The sequence below is a fragment of the Rhamphochromis longiceps genome, linkage group LG12 (assembly GCF_057381845.1).
Source record: "Rhamphochromis longiceps isolate RC_006_pf linkage group LG12, R_longiceps_female_GT1.1, whole genome shotgun sequence".
Lineage (NCBI taxonomy): Eukaryota > Metazoa > Chordata > Actinopteri > Cichliformes > Cichlidae > Rhamphochromis > Rhamphochromis longiceps.
Window position 1 is genome coordinate 30,277,393 of NC_140568.1, and position 26,817 is coordinate 30,304,209.

At 39.7% G+C, this 26,817-nt stretch overlaps 1 protein-coding gene across 1 annotated transcript in view; it reads left to right on the plus strand.

Moving 5' to 3' along the window:
• The window catches only part of ccser1 (coiled-coil serine-rich protein 1), a 129,575-nt gene that overhangs the window by 52,101 nt on the left and 50,657 nt on the right, over positions 1–26,817 (plus strand). The window contains exons 8-10 of the mRNA XM_085425766.1: positions 1,388–1,465; positions 13,994–14,071; positions 20,328–20,408. Coding sequence (XP_085281892.1) covers positions 1,388–1,465; positions 13,994–14,071; positions 20,328–20,408 — 237 coding nt within the window. The remainder of the gene's footprint in view (positions 1–1,387; positions 1,466–13,993; positions 14,072–20,327; positions 20,409–26,817) is intronic.

Consider the following 26,817-nt stretch of genomic DNA (forward strand, 5'->3'; position numbering starts at 1 on the left):
CTTTTTAAGTGTGATTGTTTAGGAGATTAGTGTAACCGCTTCTATAGCATGTGTGTTGTCAAAAGTGGAGATTATCTTAATTAAGAGAAGAGCAAAGAATGCAAGCCAAGTGCTTTCTATCTTTCAAAGATCTTTAGAGAGCAGGATGTTGTGTTTCCTCTTTGATGCTCTCTTACTTCCTCATATGATTCAGTAATGTGATCTAAAATGTCATGATAGGGAGACACTCACCAAATCACCTGCCAAGTATGTTTTTTTTTTTTTTTTTTAAGTATTTGCCCTTTTTAAAATGAAAGCCACGGACAACATCATCTCAGAATGTTTGTGAAAGAAACCATCTGTCAAATTAGGTTATTTAAAAGCTGAAAGTAGGCTAACACTATGCACATATGATTAAACTTCAGCCTAAAAATCCAATTTTTATAGACTTCTTACTGTATCTGGTCATTTCGCCTAACAACAGTGGGGTTAGTTGGCATATAAATCTCCTAAAGGGCAAAATATGGCAAGGAATAGACTTCACTGAATATTCAAGTGGAGATAATGTTTTATTTTTTTGGATGATACTTATTTTTACCTTTCCTCTTTCCTTCTCTTGTTATATCATGTATCTTGTCATATCTTCCATCTGTGTACTGTCATGTCCCTACCATGCAAAAGTACACCAATAGCAGCAGTCCTAGCTTGAGACACGATTTTCCTCTCTGCTTTCCCATATGACCCATCAGGAGCCCTCAGCAGTGATCTATATACCCGCATATGCTCTTCTTAAGGGACGGTGTTTCTGTGCACCTGTGTGCAGATTGTACGTGATTGCACATGCTCCTTTTGTCACATGAAAACAGGCTGTGTGTTTGTGTGTACGCATGTGCATTTTGGATCCCCTTCTGGCTGCCTCTGCTCTCTGCCCACTAGATAACTGTGCTGAGAAGCAGTGCCAAAAAGCGTCAAATCACAACTGTCATCAGAAAAAAAGAGCTTTTGTAAGAAATCAGGTGAAAATAATGCAGCTGGCAACATGAAATTGTTCTGATACAGACATGTTACCTACATTTACATTTTTGATGTCATTCAAATATAGATGAATCAGATTTTCTGTAAAAAAAAAAAAAAAAAAAAGGAAAGTCAAGGATGAAAATGAGCACCTGTCTTCAGAACTAATGTTTTTTTTATACCTTCGTCTCTTTTCACACTGAATGTTTAGCGAGGCTTTTGTAATACTGCCTAACTGTGAATATATTTAGCAGAAAAAGAAGAGTAAAAACAAAATTCCTTAATGTTGTAATGTTGTCATTTTAAGCATCTGACTGGTTTATCTTCAGCACAGTACAGCACGCAGACCTCATCGTGATGTTCTGGTTATAGCCGTGTTTTTGTCTTTTTGCAGAGCACAGAGACAAGTCCTGCCAGCAGCCTTCAGTCTCTACCCATCAGCCCTTGCAGTGAAAAATCTCTTCCGTTTAAGGTAACACGGAGCAGTCTGTTTTATACTAAATTTAGCTATTTGTTCAGTGAGAACGGCTGTATTACAAGCATCAAATTTACAGATGCATTAAAAGTGTGAGGCAATGAAAAATATTAATAAAAATGTCCTCCCAGCTTTATATCTTACAAAAACAGAGCTTATGCTTTCACTTAATACATGCACAGTAAAGTTGTAGTGCTCACTTGTTATTCTTTTTCCATAGCCAACCCTTCACTTCAATTAGCCAGCTAGTTTAATTAAAAGAACACAGCAGGCTCGGTGTGATCAAAAATATAAAACTGAATCTTCCTTTGATCCATGTGTCTCGTTCAGTTTTACCCATATCAGAACAATTAACACTTTTTTTTCACATCAGCTTCTAATGAATCACGAAAAGATCAAATAGGAAGAAAGAGAGCAGAGCAGCAAGGAAGGCAGAGTGAAGGAGAGAGAGAGAAAGAGTTGGAAAAAGGATGATTAAAAGCAGGAGAGTTGCAGATATAGAATGGGAGAGGGGCAACGTGTTTTGATTGTCTTGACAGGCTCCAGATGCCCTCTGTCAACCTTGTCCATCCCAGCCGTGCGATCTGGATGAGATTTATTAATCTCTGTAGGGAGCATGTGCATCATTGCTCAAGTGCATGCTTGTGTGTGAGCGGGATTTAAGTTTGCCATGGGAGGTCTTTTGTCGAGCTTTCCCCCTGGATTTAGTTGGGTCACATCAGAGGTCTTGTTAGCCTGTTGGAGGAGGGAGGCGTAGTAGAGCCATCAGCTCTGTGGTTCTCATCTTTGATGTGTGTGTGTGTGTTTTTTTTTAAACTGCAACATAATGAAGTTCCCTTTACATACATGAATGTACACACTGGTAAAGGTCTTTTAAAATACAGTCTAGTGATACTTACCCACAAAATACTGACACACTGCCAACAAATACTGCATTTGGTTGTCACTAAGGGCACCTGTATGTGTGCACCACTTAATCTTAGGGCTGTATATAGACTTTGTGTTTGTATAGTTGTCACAGCGTGTTAGTGTTTCACAAAGAGTGGATGTTTGTGTGAGTGTATGCCCTCTTTATTGACCTACATGCTGTATCAGTGGCAGCTGGACGATAAGGAAAAATTAAAAATGTAGGATGGGACACTGCATGCTGACAGCAGCTCTGGCTGAAAAGTACAGATGGACAGACAGGGAACATGGACCCATTGAAAAGAAGGGATCAAATGGGGTAGAAAAGAGTAGGAAATGGTTTCAGTAAACTATCCAAAACAGACTTGGAGACAGGCAATTGACTATAATCAAAAGATTATTTGACTGGACAGGGGAAACCTGAAATTTCTTTTTGGGGGTAATTTTATCTGATGTGACAGTGGATGTTGAGGAGGCAGAGAAGAATGTCACAAATGTCACTGGATTGAATTGAACCGTGGACATTTGGATTATGTGACATGTACTTTAACCATCTGGCTTAGGCTTTCAATCCTAAAAGCTGTAATTTCCCGTCTGTGGAAAAAGATTGGAGTGCTACTATGTACAGATCAATCAGAGTACTGTAGATTTGTGTTAGAATGTCTACGTTTGATTTTATCTCGACTTTGGAAGTGTGTATCGTGCCTCAGTTAAAAACAGAACATTTCCAGTTAATCCCAGTTTTTCATCAAGAGGAATGGATATTTACACTTTTTTGGACCATTCTCTGCAAAACCAAGAGATGGTTGTGTGGGAAGATCCCATTGGATCGGTAATAGACCAACAACTATAGCACATTCAAAGCCCCTTAAATCACCTTTCTTCCCCATTGTGATGCTGGGTTTGAAGTCCAGCATCTCTACATCCCTAAATGCACTAAGTTGCTGGCAGGTGATCGGCTGATTAGATAAGTGCGTTTATGAGCAGTTGAACAGGTGTACTTAATGAAGTGGCCACGAGCATGTGTGTATAGATTGGGAGAGAGCCAAAGAGAGAGATGAAACACTCATTCAGCAGATCTTCTGTGCTTGTCATCAGATGAGGAGAGTTTTCTTAAAGGGGGAAAGGGTCACGATCGATAGAGATAAAAACAAATCAGGGAGAAAGCAGCAAGAATTGCAGGAAATGAGTTTAACTTGAAGATGGGACTATGGAAGCCCGTTTCCGCCACTAAAAAAAAAAGGATCCATAACTCAAAATTTCGAGTTATTTTCTCGAAATTTCGACATATTAACTCAAAATTTTGAGAAAAGCAACTCGAAATTTCGAGTTCGCGCTGCCAATCAGTAATCTACGTGAATGACGTCATTTCCATGTTACCCGGAAGCTGAAGCCCTCAGCTACAAATGCTACAGCTAAGCTACCGGTATTACATCCAGTCGTGAATGCACAGATTGCTGAGTGTTTTCAGCCTGGCTTCACAAATGATGAAATCCCTGTGTTATTAGCTGAATCACATGGTGTTACTATCAGCAAACATACTTTAATTTGTTGGGATCCGTTTTTGAGTGCGCGGTCCTGCGCCATATGCTTCCGTGTAACAAGAAAGCGACCTCATTCACGTATATTTTTGATTGGCAGAGCTAACTCGAAATTTTGAGAAAAGTAACTCGAAATTTCGAGTTATGGATACTAGCTTTTTTTTTTTTTAGTGGCGGAAACGGGCTTCCATATGGGACAGAGGTAGATGATTGAGAGAAGTGTATATATAGGAGAGAGGTAGGTGGTAAAGGCTGAGCTTTTCACAGAGCTAGATGAATTGAAAACAACATAAATACAGAGAGGGTATATCGCCTGAGTAGAAGCTTCATATGAGGAAAAAGTTTCAATGTTGAGAAAAGGACATTGTATTTCTTACTTTGGGACAGACTGAAGAAAAGAGATGAGGGAGAAAAGCTGCTGGGAAAAGTGTGGGAGCTATAGCTGAAGTGTAGCCATTCAAGAGCAAAGCATTCGGTTTGATGACATTAACTTGATAAGGAAAAGGGGAGGAAATAAACACCGGAGTGCAAGAGGTGGAGGCGAGACCAAGCGATGAATGAGAGATAGAGAAGAAGCCGGTGTTTGAGAAATACTGCGTGAAGATGGAAGAAGAACAAGAGGGAGGGCTGAGAAGAAGAGAATTTGCCCTGGCACTCTAGAAAACGACTCGGCATGTGTAAAAATAATCTACGGTATCCACCTGAGAGGCTGCAGTGTCACAGTGCGACCTAGTTTAATTTAGACCCAATGCATATGACATGATTTTTACCAGATTTTGTCCCAGTTAAAGTATTCTACTGTATCTTAGAAGAAAGTAGCAGAAAAAAGAAATCACGCTAGAGTTGCCGCTAGAGGTGTACTCCACCAGTGTGTTCATTAAAGAAAAAAATGTCAAGGGCAGCAAGTTTTGCACCTGATGAAATGTTGTTTTGTGTACACTCACCTTTGCTTCAGCAGCACGGTGAACTTCTTTTTATAGTGGAACACTTATCATCATGTCAGAGGCAGCGTAATTAGAAATTAATAATGCATAATTCTGATGACTGTGAATTTATAATTACCGACTTTTCCCCACAGTGATGCCCTAATCACTGCGAGAGGGTTAAAAGGATGCATGCTTTGAGGAAAGCACGGAGATATGCGGCTATGTGCGTTATACACACCTTTCTGACACAGACAACACGCAGCTATATCGAGATGCACAAAATGTCATTTCTTTAAGCCGCAGCACAGAACAGACTGCCACTCTCATCTCCCCGTTTCATCCTTTGTCTCGTTTTTGAATCTCTCTTTCCAGATAACCTTTTATCTCTGTTACACTACGTGAGAAACTTCGCGTTTAGTAATTGTTGTGAGGCTCAGGCATCAAATTCCACTTTTTTTTCTTCTTCAAATTTTGCTCCTCTGCATCAGTGGTCCTGTGATATGAGTTCTCGGGTTAAAATCAAAACCGTTATTAGTGAAATTGTAACTCGCCTTTTTACATCTCAAATTATTCATTACGTTTTAGCTCAGTGCGGGGTGCTGTCAGAAAAAAAATACAATTAGACCATTCTACTGTGTGCTATGATAAAGCCTGAAAAGTTTGCCACCCTGCCCCTGGGCTACCTTAGAACTAGACAGCTGTGTTTCTGATTCCACGACACCTGCTGATAGGAGGAAACCATGGCTCATTATTTGTGATTTGCTAATAGGGTCAGAGATCGAGAAGTGATATTTTAGAGACAGCTTTAAACCTCGGAAGTACAGATACTGTATATATTATATTATTTCTATCACCACAGCACTCAACTTTTGGACTGCACAGGAAAACATTTTAATGATTTGAAAATTTCCCTACAAGCCAAATGTTTTCTTTCAGCTTTAATGGATGTGGAGTTCTTGCTTTACACAGATATGAACTCACTGGATGCTTTATTAGCCAAACCTTGCTAGTACAGCGTTGGACCCCCTTTTGTCCTCAAAACTGACTTAATGATTTGTGGCACTGATTCAACAAGGTGCTCGAAACATTGCACAGAGATTCTGGTGCATATTGACACAATAGCATCAAACAGTTGCTTCATCCATGATGTGAATCTCCCCTTCTGGTACTCTGTTGGACTGACATCACAGTCATGTTCAAGACACCAGTTTGAGATGATCTGAGCTTTGAGACATGCTTAGCTATCGGGCTGGAATAAGCCATCGATACTGGGGAACAGTGTGATTGTAAAGGGGAGGATATGATCAGCAACAGTTCTCAGGTAGACTGGGACATTTAAACAGTCCTTGCTTGGTACTAAGAGGCCTAAAGTGTGCCAAGACAGTATCCCCTACACCATTACACCACCACAAGCCTGAACCGTTGATACAGGCAAGATGGATCCATCCTTTTCCATGTTGTTTTCTGCCAAATTCTGAGCCTACCATCTGAAAGTTGAAATAGAACTTGAGACTCATCAGACCAGGCAACATATTTCAAATCCTCTGTGGGCAGTTTTTGTGAGTCCGTGTAAATTAAAGCCTCAGTTTTCTATTCTTAGCTGACAGGAGGGACACATGGTGTAGTCTTCTACTGCTGTAGCCCATCTGCTACAAGACTCAACATGATGTGCGTTTAGAGATGCTTTTCATACCTTGGTTTTAACAAGTCGTTAGTTTAGTCGCCTTCCTATTAGTGTGAAGAAGTTTGGCCAGTCTTCCTGCCGTATGGCATCAAAATGGCTTTTTACCCCAGAGAAAAGCTTCTTGCTGGATGGTCTTTTTTGGGCTATTCTCTGTAAACCCTAGAGATGATCGTGTGGGAAAATTCTCAGTGGAACAGCCGTTTCTGAATTACTTAGACGAGTCCATGCAAAATTCAAAGTTAAATCACCTTTCTTCTCTATTCTGATTCGTTCAGCTTGGTTTGAATATCAGGAGGTTGTCTTGATCATGTCCCAAAGCCTAAGTGCATTAAGTTTCTACCACGTGTTTGGCTTGTTAAAGACAGCATGAACAAGCAGTCGATCCGGTGTAGTGAGTATATTTACAACCCCTGAACCATGTACCGGTACTGGTCCATGAGTCGTTTGGTGCCGGGCTGCGAGAGTTGAGGCTCGCGTGTGAAATTTATGGGTTTCAGTGTTTTTAGGGTTTTTTAGTGTTTTTATCTATTAAAATTTTTTTTTTTTTTATAACTCTGATTCCCTGGGTCTTTTTTGGTACTGGTACTGGTTTTATTTTGATGTATTCATCCACAACACCTTAAAGGCCGGTCCGTGAAAATATTGTCGGACATAAACCGGTCCATGGCGCAAAAAAGGTTGGAGACTCCTGTTTTAGATGTCTACTAAGCACATTTCTTGTCTTTTTTCAGACTTGGATTTAGTTAACTTTTTTATGTTGCTATTTGTTGTGAAGCACTTTGTGATCCTTGTCTTGAAAGGTGCTATATAAATAAAATTTGACTTTACTTTACAGATATATCCATTGTGTATGGGCGTGTCCAGAGCCACTTAAATCTATTTTAAAAGCTACTGACATTATGGTGACCTGCTATTGACAGTTAATTTAATTTGAAAAGACAGCTGACCGAGGTCAGAGTAACCTGTTATCCTTTCTTGATAAGACTTGATAATGTGATGCAGATCACACATTTTGAATCACCTCTTCTCTGTTTTTAACTTAACCTCCTAGGACCTGGCCTCCACATATGTGGACATCACATTTGGGGTTATTTAGACCAAAATACTCAATTTTGCTCTACAAGGAACTGTCCACTCATGAGGACATTATGCTGCTACTGTTCTATCAAAATTTTAAATGAATATCCTCATATGTGGCTCTCATTTTTCTCAGAAACAAAAATTAGGCCAAAAAAAAAAAATCTGGTAATTCTTTGTTTTTACATTCATCAGGTCCCAATGTGCCCAAATATAAAAGAGAAATTAAAAATGCATGCCGTGGAGGAGTTCGGGTGTTAGGAGGTTAAACGGAAAAGTTCACAACAAAATCAAATCCACATATTTTTCATCTAATCTGTAGGGCTGTTGATATAAGCTTTTTCTCTTGCCCTTTTCAATGTGCATAAATAAGCTATTAATATAGTTACCAAGGCAGACATAAAGTAGATAAACAGAGACAGCCAGCAGATAGAAATGAAGATGGATTCAGATACAGGGTGAATATTAAATACGTGAGGCAAGCAACTTTATGCTGGATCAGTTTGCACATTTGTCTTTGTGATATCATTTTTTTTTTTTTTTTTTTGGTGACGAAATGAAAAGTGAGGTTGGACAAACTGTACTGGACTCTCCAAGAAGCCATATGTGAGATGCCTGAATTATATTTGGTCTTGGTACACTGTGCCATATCACTTTTATAGACCGTTCATTTGTGTTGAGGAGTCCACATTGTGCTGCATGTCTTTGTCGCTTTTTTTCTGGGGGGGCTTCCACACAGCGTAGCTAAGTACACAGTTTTTATGCAAATGATTTACCAACAGAAAGCATTCGATATGTGGACATAAATCATGGAGTCTTAAGCTGGCATTCAGTGTACTTAATTTTGTAATTTTTCAGCTGTGACCATATCAGACTCTCAAAACGTGATCAGAACTTCCACAGATGTACTTTTTAGTAAGAAACAAGGAGTCATTTGCGTAATTAAGATTTATTTTAAAAACTTGCATGGATGTAATATGTATAAAGGAAAGAATTTTTCCTTTTTCATCCTGTTTAACCTTCAGGTTTAAAATGATAAAACCGAATGTTCAGTCCATCTCTCACGAGAAATCGCGTGTATCTCAGAGACTACATCTCGGCTTTTGAGTGATAGATTCACAATTTAGTTCATGTCTTTCTTTGTGATGACACATTAGGCTTTCTCCGTGCGTTACCTGCATCAAGAAGTCGGTTTGTGACTGAGACTCCATTTAAAGAATCCATTTAAAGCTAAAGGGTGGCTGAGCATTTGAAACAGCTGCCGAGAATACGGGAAGTGCCTCCCTGCGGGTTTAAGATTTATGGACGCTTCTGAAACGTTTAAGTCAAATCAGATTAGCTGTTATTGTTTTGTGTTTTGTTTTTGTCTGTACTAAAAGCAAAGTTTAATAAATTAGGGTTTCTGAGTCCCTTCCCAACATGTGTATGCTGCAGTGCTGCTAAAAGTAAAATTGTCCGGGAGACCCTCTAACTGTGGTGCGATTGTAAGACTCCAGGTGTGGTCAATTATTATTATTACATTTGACATTTTAGCTAGTTTAATTCTCCAACACTCATAGTTAAAGTGCAAGGTTAGGGTTAAATGCTGGATAAATTGGTATAAAGATAACACGGAGAAGGCATTTTGTCATGTTGTTCTTGCTTACACCCATTTCATCAATATCAAGAAAAATCCAATTTGTTAAAGAAATTGAAGAAAATTGGATGTTGACTAATTGACAAACAACCAGCACATTTTCTCAATGATGTTTCCCAAAAAAAAAAGAAGAAAAAAGTTTAATCATTTCTCGTAACAAGAGGAATAAAATTCATCCCCATACCCTCTTCAAATGACTGCTGATTACATGCATAGAGAGCCTCAAACGCTTTACAAAATCACATCTCTTTGCAAAAGTGGATGCACTCCAATGATTTTGATCAGATTTAGCCCCACTGAGGCTGTTCTGTTCACATTAGAAATAAATTTGTATGCCCCACTTTTCTGCCATGGGTTCTCCATTCTATTCTGCCTTGAAAAATTGGTTTGAATGCCACCTGATGGGTGACTGAATGCACTTTATGGCGCTTCTTTCAGCGAGCAGAATAAAATTTCTCATTTTAGCTTTAAATGTGTTCATCACATTGAGATCTTATTTGTATGTGCACTGCCCTGGCATTGCTTGGCTCTGCATGTCCAGGGGCCGTGGATAAAAATTGCATTGCATTGTAATTCCTCAGGGATTAATGCAATATTTCTGTTCAAGTAAAGCTGAGGTCTGCCTTCCAGTAGAAGTACAGAGAAGAATTGTGACAACTGTATAACTGTTCAAAAATGACCAAACCAAACTATAAAGGTAGTAGATACAAATTGGATGATTTGATCAACCAAACATATGGCCTGTATGAACTATGCCATGCCATCACCTTCACCACACCAAGACATAAAATGAAAATAGATTTTTTTTTTGTTTTACTATAAAGAAGTTTAAAAGGGGAATAAAGAAACAGGAAGATAATATTGCATAAACATATTTCACATGTTCAGCCAATAGCCATCCACTTATGTCCACGAATTATTGTAGACTAAATCAATTTATTGCTGCATTTATAAGTGCAATATACACTTACCAGACATTTTATTAGGTACATTTTGCCAGTACTGGGTTGGACCCCTTTTGTCTTAAGAAATGCATTCATTCTAGTGGCTTATAATCAACAATGTGATGAAAACATTCTTCAGAGATCTTGGTTCAGTAAAGTGTCCCTGGATTTAATCATAAGCCTGTTCTCATCAATAACTCCTTTCTTCTGTTTATACTCGCAAGGTGTTTTTTGTCCTGTAAAGAAACCCATTAGGTCAATAAAGCATTGGATTTAGTCTCAACACTGACGTCACCACGACGATAGCATCGCACAGTTGCTGCAGATTTGTCTGCTGCACATCTGCGATGCAAATTTCCTGTTCCACTTCATCCCTTGGATTGTATATTGAATTCAGATCTGGTGACTGTGCTGGCCATTTGAGTACGGACATGACACATTAAATACATTTGAATATCAAACCATCTTTTCAGACTGTCATGTCTGTTGTTACACTCATTCATGGCCTGAACTGAAAAGGCAGATCTTCTTAGAGGAACTCTCCACGCGCGTTTGACTTTAATGCTCTGGTCACCTCTTTGCGAGCAGAGCATTCTACGGCTCTTTTCAGCGGTTAAGATGCAATATCGTGAGAGTTTTGAAACAGATTATATTAAGCTGCTGTATTTCTTTATCACTCGCTTTATCTTTCTCTAACATACCCTCTCGCATGTCTTTCTTCAGTTTATACTCCTAAGGTGTTTTCTGGGTCGTAAACAAACCGACGAAGTCAATAAAGTGTCCCTGGATTTAGTCATTAGCCTGTTCTCAGCATTTCATATAACTACTCTTATACATGCACTTTTAAAAGCTGCAGATAAGCCACATAGAAATGCACACACAAGACAATGAGGGATACCAACTGTGCCGTTGTAGCCAGACAGCTCATTTAGTGCAGCCTTCAGTCCTGTTCGGGTGAGATTAATTTTAGAGGCTGACTAATGTAGTAATTGTCACAGCATGTTAGTGATTTTTCAGTCCCATCCAAATCTCATGTTAGTAATTTGTGTGTGTGTGTATGTGTGTTCTTTAGTAGGAAAATAATATCCTTATTATCTATAAATACTGTTATCTCCCCTGCAAAGGCAGGGAAACAGAGTGCATTCTGATTTAACACCACTGGGTTTTGTTTTTGTTAATTGTTTTTCTATTTCCTGGTGGAAAATGTATTTTTTTATAGGTTTTATTACCGTGGAAGCACTTAGTGAAGCTTTTAGTTATGTCCTCCTTGACCATTATCGTGTGCCAAGGTAAGGGCCCCTGCATACACTTCAACATCAATTAGACTTGCAAAATAAAGAAGCCGTTAAAAAATAAAAACCACCTTAAAAACTTTGCAGACAGTGTGAAACCTTCTCACCACCTCTGTAACTGTAAGCTTAGATCAAACAACATCTGATTTCCCCCCACTTTGCTTAATTGCCAAAATTGGTGGGACTCAACCTCTCATGATTGGCCAAGTTTTTATAATTGAAGAAGCAAGAATGCTGTGAAATTTCTTTTTGTTTTGTTTTGTTCACCACAATTTCTGGCACTTTTCAATGGGAAACACCTCAAGGGAACACCGTGAATGGTTACCTGAAAAGATTAACAGCATTTGGTACGATCCTTTTGTTTAAAGATTTATCACATTTCAATAGTTTTAGTTTTTTTTCCCTTTTACTATTATTTTCCTTTTATATTTTCTTTAATTTTGTTTTAGCAGCCTAGTCTTCTCCCTCCTTATGCCCTCACGTACATCCACTGACACATACATCACCCATCTACATACAACACCTCGCGTACATCATAATATCCTTAACTTTATTCACTGTGCAACAGCACAAATTGTGCTTAGTCTGGCACTTCTACCATTGCTAGTTCAGTTTTGTGTTATAGCCAATCAGAAAAACAGACTGGCTAAGATAACATGCCAGTTTTTTCTTTTCTGCACTACTGCAAGAATATTATCTGGATGTCGAAACAAAACATTACATAGTAAACTTTATATTAACATTAAATTATTTCCCTTTTTAAAGATATGGTGTTGAAAATTCCTTTATATTACCCTGAACCAGAAATTATTGCCAGAAAACCATAAACCATGAAGCCAAAACAATCAGATATTATACATACTTTAAAAAAACTTTATAGACGACACTGATACAGCACACTCATTCATTTATTTTTAAAATGTCTGTCAGCCAAAAATCAATCCATCCATCCATCTAGCTTCCCCTTGATTAAGTCACAATTGTCTCAAAGGGTCAACCAAAGCTACTGAATGTGTCAACATGTACAATACAAAACTTTGTACTCTACAGTGATCAGGCAGATTACAACCTCCTCATGGTTTACACGTAAAGGGTGAGAAAGTTGAAAGTTGAATCTTTACAGTTTCACAATCCTTTTTCTCACACAGACTCAGACTTACAGAAATATTTTTTTCTAGCCCTCGATCCCCGGGGGTGTTCTGTACTGATTCACCGTACAGGTTCCATATTTACTTCTCTGAATTTTGAAGTGACTTGAAGAAAATTGTCAGGCTCGATGGGTCTTTTTTGCATCACAGAGGTCATTTAAAGGACGACGATGTAGCTATATGGTTCCCTGTGGTCTCCCTCTGACTCTGCGTGTCCTTTAGCTAGATGGCTCCCTGTGGTTTCAGACCATCATGCTCAGCCTCGGGGCCTCTCTGTCCTCTCCTCTATCAATGTCCCCCTTTTCTCACATTTCCCCCTCATTTTCCTCCTGTTATCTTGCCCCTCGTTTCCTCTTCTGCTTTTATGTCCTTGAAGAGGTAATGACAATCTGCCTGTCATTTTGCACTCTCTATCTTATTGCTCGTTTCCTCCCACTTCCTTATCCCCTTTCTCTTGTTCCCTCTCTCTTCACATTGCGTCGCTCTTTGTCCACATTTTAACTAACTGCCTGTTGCAGACTTAACTTGAATATTTTTAGCGAAGACTGTTGTGCCTTATATCTTATTTCTGACTTCCCCATGAGCCATCCTCTCAAAGCTCTCTGTTGACTGCAGGCAGGGTCTGAAGATGACTAGGCATTTGAAAACACTGACAGTGAAAAGGAGGCGCCACGCTTACATTTTTGCTTTAAAAAAAAAAGATTCCACGTCAACTAATTTTACGTGACAAAAATTGTTTTTATTTATTTATTTTTTTTACTTTTGCACTGGATAAATGAGACTAACACTGTTAAATGAGGACAGCGGCACAATTCTAACATAAATATCAACCAGATTTTAATGTAAGACATGTTCGCAACCACTTAGAATTTCTTTTTTTTTGCCCTTAAGCATTTTGTAAATTGTTTTTAAAGGTGCCATAAGAATAAAGTTGTTTTCATTAGTTTAATTATTTTCTATGTCTTCTGGAGCTTCTCTTCATCTTCCCTGCAAAAAAAAAAAAACATCCCCTGACAACACAAGGTCAAATAAAAACTGCTGTGTGCTCTGGGGCGCTGCCACAGGACACAACGAGTTTATCGCTGTGATGTAGAGAGAAGAGGAGATCACAGTCGTGCAGAACGCACCGCATGACAACTTTATTACACAAACACAGGGCTCAGCAAGAATCGCAACACTCAACAGACTCATAAGTACATGTGAAAGACCTGCAGATACACACACAGAAACTCTCAGAGAATCACATACAAAGACAAACACACAGAAGCATCCCTGTAATGTACTTTTGGCTGCATGCATTGCTTTGGTGGCTTTATGGTCCCTTAGATAAAACTGTAATGTTAAACATGGTTTGTTGTTTCTTGTGTTCAGGATCCCAGCAGAGAGGAAGCCTTGCTGCAACAACTGAGAGAGAAAGATGAGCTGATTATGAAACTCCAGAGCGAACTGGTAAGATCTTAGTTCTAAAAGTAATTCAAATCATTATGTAGACTTTTGATGATAATGATGCCCGAGTTCCTTCTTTTGCAATGTGGCATGTTTTTTTTTTCCCTTTCTTTTTTGCACAAGAAAAAAGTAAAATAAAATGACAGTAAGTGACAGCTTCTGATGAATCCCTTAGTAAATATAAATGAATCCAGTGAGGTGAAATATTTATTTTTCCCTTCCAAAAAATACTCTGTCTTTGTAGGTGATAAGAGAAGCAACTCAAAGTTTGAGACATGGAAGGTTTGCTCATATATTGTGTTTTATCTCTATCACAGTGTCTTTTTCTTCATCTTTGTCTTTTGGAACTTTGATATGAATAATTAAAACAGCTTGAGTGTGTTTGAATTATTTGTTTTAAGGATATAAATTAAAGACAAATTTTCTTTGAAGCACATTTTAAGGGTTCAGACTTTTAAAAGAAATGTTAACTAAAAAAAACAACAAACCAAAACACATGGATTTCAAAGGACTAGAAAGTGTAACTTTTGTTAAAATCGCTTTGTCAGTTTATCATCTTCTTAAGATCTTCTAGAAAAGATTGACCATAAAAGAGAGAGTACATTATGTGAGAATGGTTTTATAGTTGGCTTGAAGTCACAGCATCAACAGCAGAAAGCCTGTCTTCGTTAATGTAAACTGCTCGTTCACGCCAGCTTAATGTAATGACAAAAAATTATTGGGACTCCCGCCAAACGAGAGGTATAAGATGCGAAGCAACGACTTTTCCATTTTAAATGTGCTCACCATTTATTTGAAATATAGAGATGTAAATGCAAAATGTATCGTCTTGACAGTGTTTTCCTTTTTTCTTTTTTTTTCCTTCTCGTCCTCTGGAGCGTGATTGTTGGATCATCTGCAGAAATGCCATTAAAATGTCTGCAATTTGTCACCTATTCTGTCGATGTAATGCAATGCAGACATTGTGCCAGGCTTTAGTAGAATAATGTGCCAATGTTGTAGCGGTATTGTAAGAGATGCCAGTCTAACCCAGACTTGAGTCTCATGTGGCATCTGTTTGATCATTCTCTGGAACATGCGTCTATTCCCCCCCAACTCTTTCTCTTTTTGACTCCCGTCCTTTCGCGTTCTGCCGTTCTGTCAGCAGCACCTATCCCCCTCTCTTCTCTTTCTCACTGTGCTGTTTTCAGTGCTGTGCGCATCTAATGTCGAATTAATGTCAAAATTGAGCAATTTTCAGGCAGCCTGGCTGGCAGGCAGGCAGACAGGCAGTAGGCTACATGTAACGTCAATGTTCCTCTCTGAAATTCGTGTTGATGGGCAGTGTAACAGACTTAACACTCACACATTAAAACACCTTTTTAAGCCTTTTCACATTGCAGCTTCTAAATAAAACACATTTATTCACAGGTCTCTCTTCTGTGCATCAGTGTTTCACACTCCCTCTCCCATACATTATTTTTGGACCAACCCTATTATTGAATGCCTTTGCACTGGGATCTACATCCTCCTTCATATCCCCCCCTCTGTCATGATAATGGGACAACTGACCTCAATAAATTAGAGTTTAACTGTTTGGTCAAATGTTTGCTGCTTACAAAAAAATTTATATTACCAAAATGAGTCTGTTCCCCTACAGCTAAGATGTGTTATGATTAAATAGATCAAATAAGTAGATAAATAAAAAAAACCTTTTGGTAAATCTTGTACTCTAGATTGTTTATAGGTTTAATTGTTCGTGATGTAGCAAAAGGGGGTCTGTTTTTTCACTCTGCGTGTTAGTTGTTCCACATGTTGATATTGCCAATGTATCATGGCGTTGATATCCTCTTCTGTTTTGGCCATATGTAGTGCTGTGATTTATGGTTAAACATCTCCACTGTTGTTCCAGATACAGTGGGGCAAAAAAGTATTTAGTCAGCCACCGATTGTGCAAGTTCCCCCACTTAAAATGATGACAGAGGTCAGTAATTTGCACCAGAGGTACACTTCAACTGTGAGAGACAGAATGTGAAAAAAAAATCCATGAATTCACATGGTAGGATTTGTAAAGAATTTATTCGTAAATCAGGGTGGAAAATAAGTATTTGGTCACCTCAAACAAGGAAGATCTCTGGCTCTCACAGACCTGTAACGTCTTCTGTAAGAAGCTTTTCTGTCCCCCACTCGTTACCTGTATGAATGGCACCTGTTTGAACTCATCATCTGTATAAAAGACACCTGTCCACAGCCTCAAACAGTCAGACTCCAAACTCCGCCATGGCCAAGACCAAAGAGCTTTCGAAGGACACCAGGAAAAGTATTGTAGACCTGCACCAGACTGGGAAGAGTGAATCTACAATAGGCAAGCAGCTTGGTGTGAAAAAATCAACTGTGGGAGCAATCATCAGAAAATGGAAGACATACAAGACCACTGATAATCTCCCTCGATCTGGGGCTCCACGCAACATCTCATCCCGTGGGGTCAAAATGATCATGAGAACGGTGAGCAAAGATCCCAGAACCACACGGGGGGACCTGGTGAATGACCTGCAGAGAGCTGGGACCAAAGTAACAAAGGTCACCATCAGTAACACACTACAACGGCAAGGAATCAAATCCCGCAGTGCCAGACGTGTTCCGCTGCTGAAGCCAGTGCATGTCCAGGCCCGTCTGAAGTTTGCCATGAGAGCACATGGATGATACAGCAGAGGATTGGGAGAATGTCATGTGGTCAGATGAAACCAAAGTAGAACTTTTTGGTATAAACTCAACTCGTCGTGTTTGGAGGAAGAAGAATACTGAGTTGCATCCCAAGAACACCATACCTACTGTGAAGCATGGGGGTGGAAACATCATGCTATGGGGCTGTTTTTCTGCCAAGGGGACAGGACGACTGATCCGTGTTAAGGACAGAATGAATGGGGCCATGTATCGTGAGATTTCGAGCCAAAACCTCCTTCCATCAGTGAGAACTTTGAAGATGAAACGAGGCTGGGTCTTCCAACATGACAATGATCCAAAACACACGGCCCGGGCAACAAAGGAGTGGCTCCGTAAGAAGCATTTGAAAGTCCTGGAGTGGCCTAGCCAGTCTCCAGACCTCAACCCCATAGAAAATCTGTGGCGGGAGTTGAAAGTCCGTGTTGCTCGGCGACAGCCCCAAAACATCACTGCTCTCGAGAAGATCTGCATGGAGGAATGGGCCAAAATACCAGCTACTGTGTGTGCAAACCTGGTAAAGACCTATAGTAAACGTTTGACCTCTGTTATTGCCAACAAAGGTTATGTTACAAAGTATTGAGTTGTATTTTTGTTATTGACCAAATACTTATTTTCCACCCTGATTTACGAATAAATTCTTTACAAATCCTACCATGTGGATTCATGGATTTTTTTTTCACATTCTGTCTCTCACAGTTGAAGTGTACCTCTGGTGCAAATTACTGACCTCTGTCATCATTTTAGGTGGGGGAACTTGCACAATCGGTGGCTGACTAAATACTTTTTTGCCCCACTGTATCTTCTGAGTCGTTCAGATGCAACTTCGCAGAACAATCCTTCCACACAAGTCATACGTCTAGTCTTTCTCAAATTGTGCTGACTGGTTTAAAAGTAGGCCGGAGCAGGAAATGGAGTAGAAGAAGACTTCAGCTTAAACGGAAGTAGTGTGAAAAACATCAAATATTAAAATAAACAGCATGGCAAAGTCAGTGTCTGCAGTGGACTTTTCAGCTCTTTGTGTAAAGCAAGAGTAGTCCACAAACCAGTTGTTTGTGACGCTGATCACTGGTAACAGCTACCACACGTAGACAATGGTCTCCAAAGCTGTGTATAGGCACAAACGGACACAAACACAATACCATAAATCCACCTTAAGATGTAACTCTCGGGTGTTTATTTTATTTTATTTTTTTAGCACAGCAGGTCTGACCTTGGGGTGGATGCACTGAGATGACCACTTGGGAAGATTGACAGCTGACTTGAATGTTTTCCACTTGTGAATAATCTTTCTAACTGTAGAATGATGGACTTTAAACTGTTTGGAAATGACCTTATAACTCTTCCTAGATTGATGGGCAGTAACAATTGCCTCCTCCAAGATCACTGCTGATGTTTTTCCTTCTTGGCATCATGTTAAAGCACCTGAATGCTGCAGACCAGAAAACAGGCAAAACTGGTGCTTTTATAGAGGTGATGATCAGTTAATCAGGTGCCTTTGATTAGCAGCACCTGGGTGCTACTTACCCTCATAATTCCTTTTGAAGGAGTACATAGTTTTTCACATGCTTAATTTTCTGAATAAATAATCACACAGTGTAATATTCAACGTGCTTTTATTCATCTGAGGTTGTACTTACCAAATTTTAAGACCCGGCAAAGAAATTACCCTATGCTAACTTCACGATCTGCTACTGAAACACTCCCGCTGTGACTTAAACGTGTGCAAAAGTTTGAGGTCTCAACTTGGGTAAAGTTTTACTTGAGTTTTACTTATCATACTAACGGAAATATAGAATATCACCTGACCTATTCATAAAACAGTCCAAGTCTTTATCTAATTTAATCACATTCCTCTTGTATTTACTTTACACCTGAATCTATAATTATGGTTCTTTTCTGCTTGTTTTTTCACTCTTTGTCTCTCTCTCTCTTTCCTTTGCTTCTACATGGGGACATTTTCCTGCTGGGATTATCAAAATTCTTCTCTTTCATTCTCATTTTATTCTCCTAGATCACACATGGTTCTATCACTCAGAGTTTAGGGTATGCAGTTGCTTTTGCATGCTCGGACACACACAGATGCTGATCACCGCTGACAGTGTGTATTCATCTGCTTGGCACTTCTCACTGACAGAGATGTTTTGGCTCCCACAACCAGCTGGATACGATTTCCAAACATATACAGCTTGTGTGATGTCACGAGAACAAGTCTGCGTGTTTGTTTGCATAATAATAATCTAACTCTAGGCCTCATCCGCACTGCATCCACAGCCTAGCCCTGTTTTATCTGCCCCATACGCCCTTGGGCATTGGCATTGCTTCACATTTACGAAGTTGTGCAGTTTGTGTGCGTGAACATTACAGAGGATCTGTACCTGTCTTTGTGTAAGAGAGTCTAAAAGGGAAACCTTTCCTGCTGCAGCTAAGTTAATGTGCAGCATTTGAAGGAAAGGGCAGCTCATAGCCAAAGCTCTCCTCGCTCTGCCTCCGTCTGTAAATCTGCCAGTGAAAACCTATTAATTATCTCCTAGAAGGTCCTGCTAGCTGGCTGGCCATCACTAGCTGTCACTTTTTTCTCTGCTGGTGCATTTTGTTGAAGGACCGTGTTCCAACTGCAGCATTTAGCTGCAGAAAGCCTTCCTTTTCTTTTTATGCATTTGAAGGCATGATTAATGAAAACTGATTTTTAACTCAATCTGTCAGCTTACTTGTGCTCACTCTGAAGTAGACAGTATATATTTGAGTTAAGAACTATAACATGAATTCATTTTATTCTAGAGTACTTACCATGAACCCGTCCTTACGCCTAGTCCTAATTTGGTTGATGAATTTTAATCAAGGTTAATGAATTTCTCAATATTTCATAGCCACTGCACCTTTCAAACCGTTCTCTTCTGTAACCCATGAGCAGCGTAGGGCAGAGATGTCAGAATGATTAGTGACATCGTCATAAAGTGCTCCCGGTGGAAGTAGTGCTCAGCTCTTTTCATTCAGAGGACTCGCATCCTGCTTTTTTCAAAATAATCATACAGGGGTAACACCGGAGTTGTTGGCAGCCTCCCGGTCAAGGTAAAAGTTCTGCATTTAAAGAAAAAGAGCCAAAGCTTTTCTCTCTATCCTTTGATTGTAAATCTGCCAGAGGAAACCTATTAATTATCCAGTAGAAGGACCTTTTTAGTGAGCTGGACAGTGCTACCTGTCAATTTTTATGAATTCTTCTCTGAGGGTACACTTTGTGGAAGGTCCATGCTCCAATATTTGGCTGGAGAAAAGTTTTCCTGCAATTCAGCCCATTTTTACGACCTCTTTGATTTCCAGAAAATGCAGCCAAAGGAAAGAAATGATTAAGGCTGTTCAGAGATGCAGTTTTTCTTTTTCTTTTGATAGCTAACTAAGCATGCAAGCCAGCTGTACCAACTGTTGCGAGTGGAGGAAATGGCGTAAGTCTGCTGGGAGAGTACTTGTTCTCATTTATATATATTTGATGTTTCTCTCGCTTATTTTTTTTGTGAAATTTTGGACACGGCTGATGGGTGTGTGTTTGTTTTCTGTGCAGGAGAGTGCCAAAGCTGCCCTGAAGATGAAAGACTGCCAAATGACTGACCGCACAACACAGACTGAACACATGGGGCCAGAGGTGAGTCACTCACAGACAGTAGGCACACTTTAGCTTTGTGAGGCTCTGTCACACAAACAGGGCTTTGTACACTATCTTTTAAGACACCTGAGTCACAAAATTAGGCTCAGTTTTTAACTTTCCAGTGCAAACTCGTTCCTTCCCTATTTTTCTATCCTCATATGTATATCATTGCATTTTATGCTGCGTCACAGCAGCTGTCTCTCTGCCCCTCCTTTTTTTCCCATCTCTTAAAAACCATCTTTTCATGTTGAACTAAATCTATAATCCATCTTACTTTTTTCTGAAGATATTTTCCTGCAGTGACAGTCATATTATAGTCCACTACCTGCTCCGCCCCTTCTTCCTCCAATTCCCACAGTGCTCAGAGTGCTGTGATGCATCCTACCTGCCTGCTGCCTAACGCCTTCAGCTGACATGGCCTCTTTGGCTTCACTAGGGGCTGACAGTATGGGAACATAGCAGACTTAATGGATGACTGTCTAAAAATGGCTGCCTGTGGAAACAGGAGCAGAGTTTTGGGGTCTGTTTCTTTGTCACTCTTTTCTTTCTTTTAAAACACTTTTTTCCCTCGTCTTCTTTGCTGCTCTCAAGGTTCCTTTATGTCTTTAATCCTGCTGTGTATAAAGTTGGCAAGAAACACTGTTAAAGAGAGAAAGCTTTGCATTTGTGTGAGTGAGTAGGTGCACAGTATTCCCACCAACGCACTGACTTCCCAACACACACTGGCACAGGATAGTGTTTGAGAGCAAATCAAATACATTATTTGGACATTGTAACAGAAACAACAGTTTTGCATGAGCAGCAGTGTCCCTTCATCTCCACGTATTCAGCAACAGAAAAAAATATCATGCAGAGCTATCAGTTTTAAAGCAGTTGATTTTTATTAAGTTTTATTGTCACTTACTACACATGGCAGTCATAGAGATGAGAGCCGGAAGCAGAGACCTCAGAGAGTGGAATGTTAATTGAAAAATCTACTTGTTAAATCAAGGCTAAAAATAATAAATAACACACAGTGGAGTGCAGACTCTTGAGTCACTTGCTGTAGCTATAAAGTCAACAAACACAGTTAAATCAACAGATATGGTTTTGCACCACTACCTAATATCAACCTAAGAAGCTTTGCATCAAAAGTCTGTCATGTTTACCCTGTTCTCTCGAAGCCTCTGTAGAATATTACAATATTAAAGTAGTCAGATTTATGAAATTTATTTCGACTTTGTAACATCTTGGCATCGGCGGATCAAGATCCTGTTTGTGCTTGGACGATATATTTTTTGCCCGTTACAGTGGTCGCAGTGTCAGATTTTGTGATTATAGAATCATAAAATCTTGAATCTGTTGATAGAGATACTGCTCCTCACTCAGTCCTGCTTTCCCTCTTTCTTGACACTTATAATGTGATCTGGAAGAAGGCACTAGCTGGTGATTTGGGATAAGACTTTAAACAGATAGTGGCAACCAAGGCTTTATGTGTTTACCACACAGCTAAACGTGCTAGTTACGATAGCTGGTGAACCTTATACTAGAACTTCAAAGAAGCCACAGAGCTGCGTGTTTTAATTTTTGTATGTCTTTGGTATACAACTTCACTTTTCTATGACATAAAATGGTTCATTGTCTTGCTTGATCCCCATTTTCCTGCCTAACCCAAATCAACACCCCGCACAGTTCAGACCGGGCTACCTGGTCAGATTATTGTGTCGATACAGTGTAGTCCAACAAAAACACAAAGCATTCATAATTTGTGCATCTGTGCTTTAACAATGTCATTACTCAAATTAGAGATTGAACACACATGCCTACTTTTTATGCCAGCTGAGTAAAGTAATCAGGTAATTGGATATGCCTTTAATCAAAATAACTGGTGAGAACCTTAATATTTACTTTACCCGACTGGAAACCAAGCTGTTTTGGGCTATGAACATGTAGTGCTAGTAGATGTTTCTGTTGTCGGGAGAATGGAAAGTAAATGTGAAACAGACAAGACAAATATGCCTTTTTTCACACAGGGTTTTGAAAGGTCTGTCACACACATTAGCTATCGAAAATAGCACAGATCTACAGTAGCTGCAGTGCACTTCTGACCAGGTCCACACAGGCAGGCTTAAGAGAAGAAAAATTCTGTGAATCTTGACACCAAAATTGCAGTGTAGTGCAGGATTGCTAGTGACACTCCCCCTACTTTGTTTCTCTGTGATGCACAGTGAGTCACCAAAACAGGTGCAGGCAAGGCAGGGACCTTGCTGTGCCTCAGAAAAATGCTACTTTACTGCTACATATGTATGATGATACAATCCTGAAGCCTATAATTTTACCATACCTGCAATCATTCTCCCTATCAGTTGTTTGTCGTATACATCTGTTGGTTACTTCACTTCAATTTTTTTTTTTTACACACACTGACACTGTTTGTTGGCTTCATTTGCAATTACTGGCTAATGGACTTCTCAAAACGTAGTCTGAAGTAGCTATGTGCAGTTTTTTGGTGCTCAAGGCTAAAGTAAATAAAGGTGTGGCGCTCTGTTTGCAGTTGTATTGGTGTGCAAATTTGTATGCATGCCCATGTGTCTGCCTATGCAAGTGTGTATGTGTGTATGGTTGTTTTGCGAAGTAGCCATTAGTCCTGGCCTTGGACAGCGGTGTCAATAAAATGCTGTTGGAAGTGTCAGAGTAACTTCAGTAAAATAGGTTGCGTTATGCCTCATACAGTATAATTCACTCATTAATGCTGCTGTTTGTGTGTTTTATGTGTTGTCAGTATCAGTATGGCCATGCCATTAACGGGACATGACTTTAGTTGAATTATTACTCATTGTTTGTCCTGACGAAGGGACTGCATATTGAGCAGTTACTGTTGTTTGATACCCTAAGTTCTAATATTTTTTTCCTCCCTGACTTTCTGATTGCTTTTAATTCTTTTCATTAAAACTAATTTCAGACAATCACTTTGATTTGCCTCACCAGGACCACCAGGTAGTGAAAAATATGTTCGGCTGCGATGTAGTGCATATAAAGAGAGATTCAAGCTCTAAAGATTCACTCAGTTATATCCACTCTCTGAGGTGAAGTGGTTTGATTAATTGGTGGGTAATCATTTTAATTCAAGAAGTGCCACTAATTGTCTCATCTGCTCCGCAGGTGGAAAACAGTGATGTTAGCATGCTGTATTGGTCTGTTTAACAGCAGTAGGACAAAAGTCTTATGGGCGTTGAAGGTGCTCATTGAAGTATCGAAGGTACTTTGGACGTATGCAGTTTTCCAAAAAACTCTTTTACCACGCTGTAAAGGAAGGAATATAGGCGTGGATCATATAGCGATCTCTTCATCTTAATAGAGTCCATCCAGCTTTAAGAAGTCTGGTCAGTACTCCAGAGTATGGCTTTGGTGTCTATTATAAGAATATTACCTGGCTATACAGCCTTCCATATGTTCAAGCCCCTCGAGAAGATGGTCCCTTAATTAGAGGAGCAGCTGGTTGCCCGCTAGCAAGCTAGGCTAGCAATGCAGGTGACTTAACTCAGCAGTAGATTTCAGCATGTGTGGCCTGATTTTATGCCGTGCTCCACCCCACCCCCCACCATGTGTGCATAAAAGCGAGGGGAAGAGTAACAGAGTGCATTGCTACAGCATGGAGCAAGCCTATATAGGTTAGCTACCCCAGTGCATCAAGGACAGTCTGCTAGCAACAGAAAGTGTGTCTACAAGTGGGGCAGCTATTTCTACTGCCTCTACCACTTTCGCGGGGTCGACCATCTCACTCTCTCCGTTTCTCTCTCTCTACCTCACGCTCCCTATTTTCTGGAACGTCCTCTTGCTTTTCCTCACTTGGTTTTCGTCCTTTCTTTCTTCCATCCTGCTTTTGATCGCTGACCCCCCGAAAGCACAGAAGTTAGCTTTCAGAAGCTCTCCTCTCCGAGCTCAGGAAATTCATGTGGGATTGTCCTGCCCTGGTTTCCCTGCCTCTGACACTCTGTCCCAGGGACAGCTCCTGGCCCCGTACTCAACAGATCTACAACTTCAGGCTGACATTTCACATTATACCACTTGTATTCTACTTTTCTGACCTTCTACTAAGGTCAGAAAGAGAAGAGCTACTTGAATTTCACGTGCGTATGCCTCACTTCTCACTGACAAGTACAGGGTGTCCTTTCAGGTGATTGATTGCATAAATTTTGAGTCCAATTAGATTAAAGATACTCATCTTGTTACTTTCCTACTGTTGTAGCTGGAAAAACGAGCAAAGTTAGGCAAATTTAATATGCTGTAATAATAATTTTTTTAAAAACAAGACCCTTAATCAAGCACATTTTAGTCCAGTGACCTTTTTCAGCTGATTTAAGCTTTGGTGTGACGACAGATTGCCAGAATAAATTGGCAAGAATAATGGGAAAACTGAGACCTCGGTAAAAGAGTAAAAGTGCAATAAAAATGTGAATTTGATGTGTAACTAATGAAATAAAAATCTGTCTGCATAGGGCTGCTCAATTAATCGAATTTTAATCACGATTACGATCTGGGCTTTCAACGATCATTAAAAATGACTGAGCCGATTATTAGCCCCTCCCTCATTTATCCGCGACACCTTAAAGGCCGGTCCGTGAAAATATTGTCGGGCATAAACCGTCCGTGGCGCAAAAAAGGTTGGAGACCGCTGATTAAGAGGACCCGAGGGAAGCTCGGAAAGCTAAGCAGAAGTTATTTGGAGAGTGACTGCCGTTGGTTGAAAAGAGAGTTTAAAAAAAAAAAACTTCAGTGGTGTTGCACACTATTTTATATTATTTTTTAAAGTCATTGTTAACCCTTTAAAGCCGGTCAGAGCTGCACGCTCCGTTTTGCGTAACTATTTTTAAATCCCTGTAGAACCGGAACCGTGTAAGCTAGCGCAATAATTTGTTTTGCATATGAAACCGGAGGAGTTGTACTTACATCTGATGCCATCAGCTTGTCCTCGGTCACGGTTTCCTTGCACATATAGCTTTGCAAAAATTGCATAAAAAGCGCTTGCAGGAACAAAAACATAATATTCCAGAAACAGGCTTTGCCGTTCCTATCAGCTGTTCGTAACACTTCCCAAAGTGAAATGATGCACCTGCTGTTTTCTTTGCAAATTTGCATCATAGGATTGTTTTTTGTTTTTCCTGCAGTATATAAAAATTGCTGTATCTCCAAAATAAAACTATGAAGACACTCAAAATAAATTTCCTGTGGTGGGAAACTATTTTTTGCAACTTTATTGTATTTAAAGTTTTGAGGGATAAACCTCTTAAATTTCTCCAAGTAGAAATATATGTAAACAAAACAAAAGCGATTTTAAATTTTTTTTGTAGTTTATTGCACTTTTTTGCAATTTATGTAATTACTATGGACTTAATGCATACATATTATTAAAATATGGGCTATAACAGTTGTATTGATGTATAGCAACTTGAAATGCTCCCACAAATGGCACTACAACATGTAAAAAAAATAATAATATAAGCTCTGGTGGACTTGGTTCTATGGTAGGTCTTAAAGGGTTAAATAAATATCGTCAAATAATCGTGATCTCAATTTCAGTGAAAATAATCGTGATTATCATTTTTGCCATAATCGAGCAGCCCTATGTCTGCATATATGATATGTTTATTCATTAAGTGGCTATGGTCCAGTTGCCTTTTTTGTATTGCAATCTGTGTGATTTTGGATTCTGTGTACTAAAACAGATTTAGACATGTGTCATATAGTTGGTATTCTGGATCCTTATCACAAGAGCTATGAAAGAAAGTCTCACAACCCAGCAGCCAACTTGGAATGAATCGAGACAGTTACTTTGAAGCCTCTATCTATCTACAGTAAAGCGTCATAACTTTATTTACAGTGGTAACTAGAACACATGGAATCAGCATTCAAATCCAGCACGCACCATTTAAAAACTCTGGTGACTGTTTTCCCCATCATGTAAACAGTTCACAACAGATTCAGTAACAGCTTAGTTCAAACAGTGTCTCTGATTGTCTCACAAGAGCTTCGAAACAAGGCCGTGCTGTGGATGCAGTGAGACTCTTCTTCTTCTTCTTCTTTTGGATGCTCGTTTTAGGGTTTGCCACAGCAGATCATCTGCCTCCATCTCACCCTATCCCTAGCATCCTCTTCTGTCACGTCACCCCTCTGTGTGTCCTCCTTCACTACATCCATAAACCTCTGAGGTCTTCCTCTTTTCCTCCTGCCTGGCAGCTCTAGCCGACCCAGCCACAGGGTAGGCCATGAGCCAGTGTACTCCGAGTGCTGCCCCAAGCAGGGATAAAACAGGGGGGTTGGGTCAGGAAGAGCATCTGGGGCAAAATTGTGGCCGAATCAAACATGCGGATACAGTAAATTTAAAAAAGTTAAAATGCACCGGCACTGCTTTGTCAATATGGACATA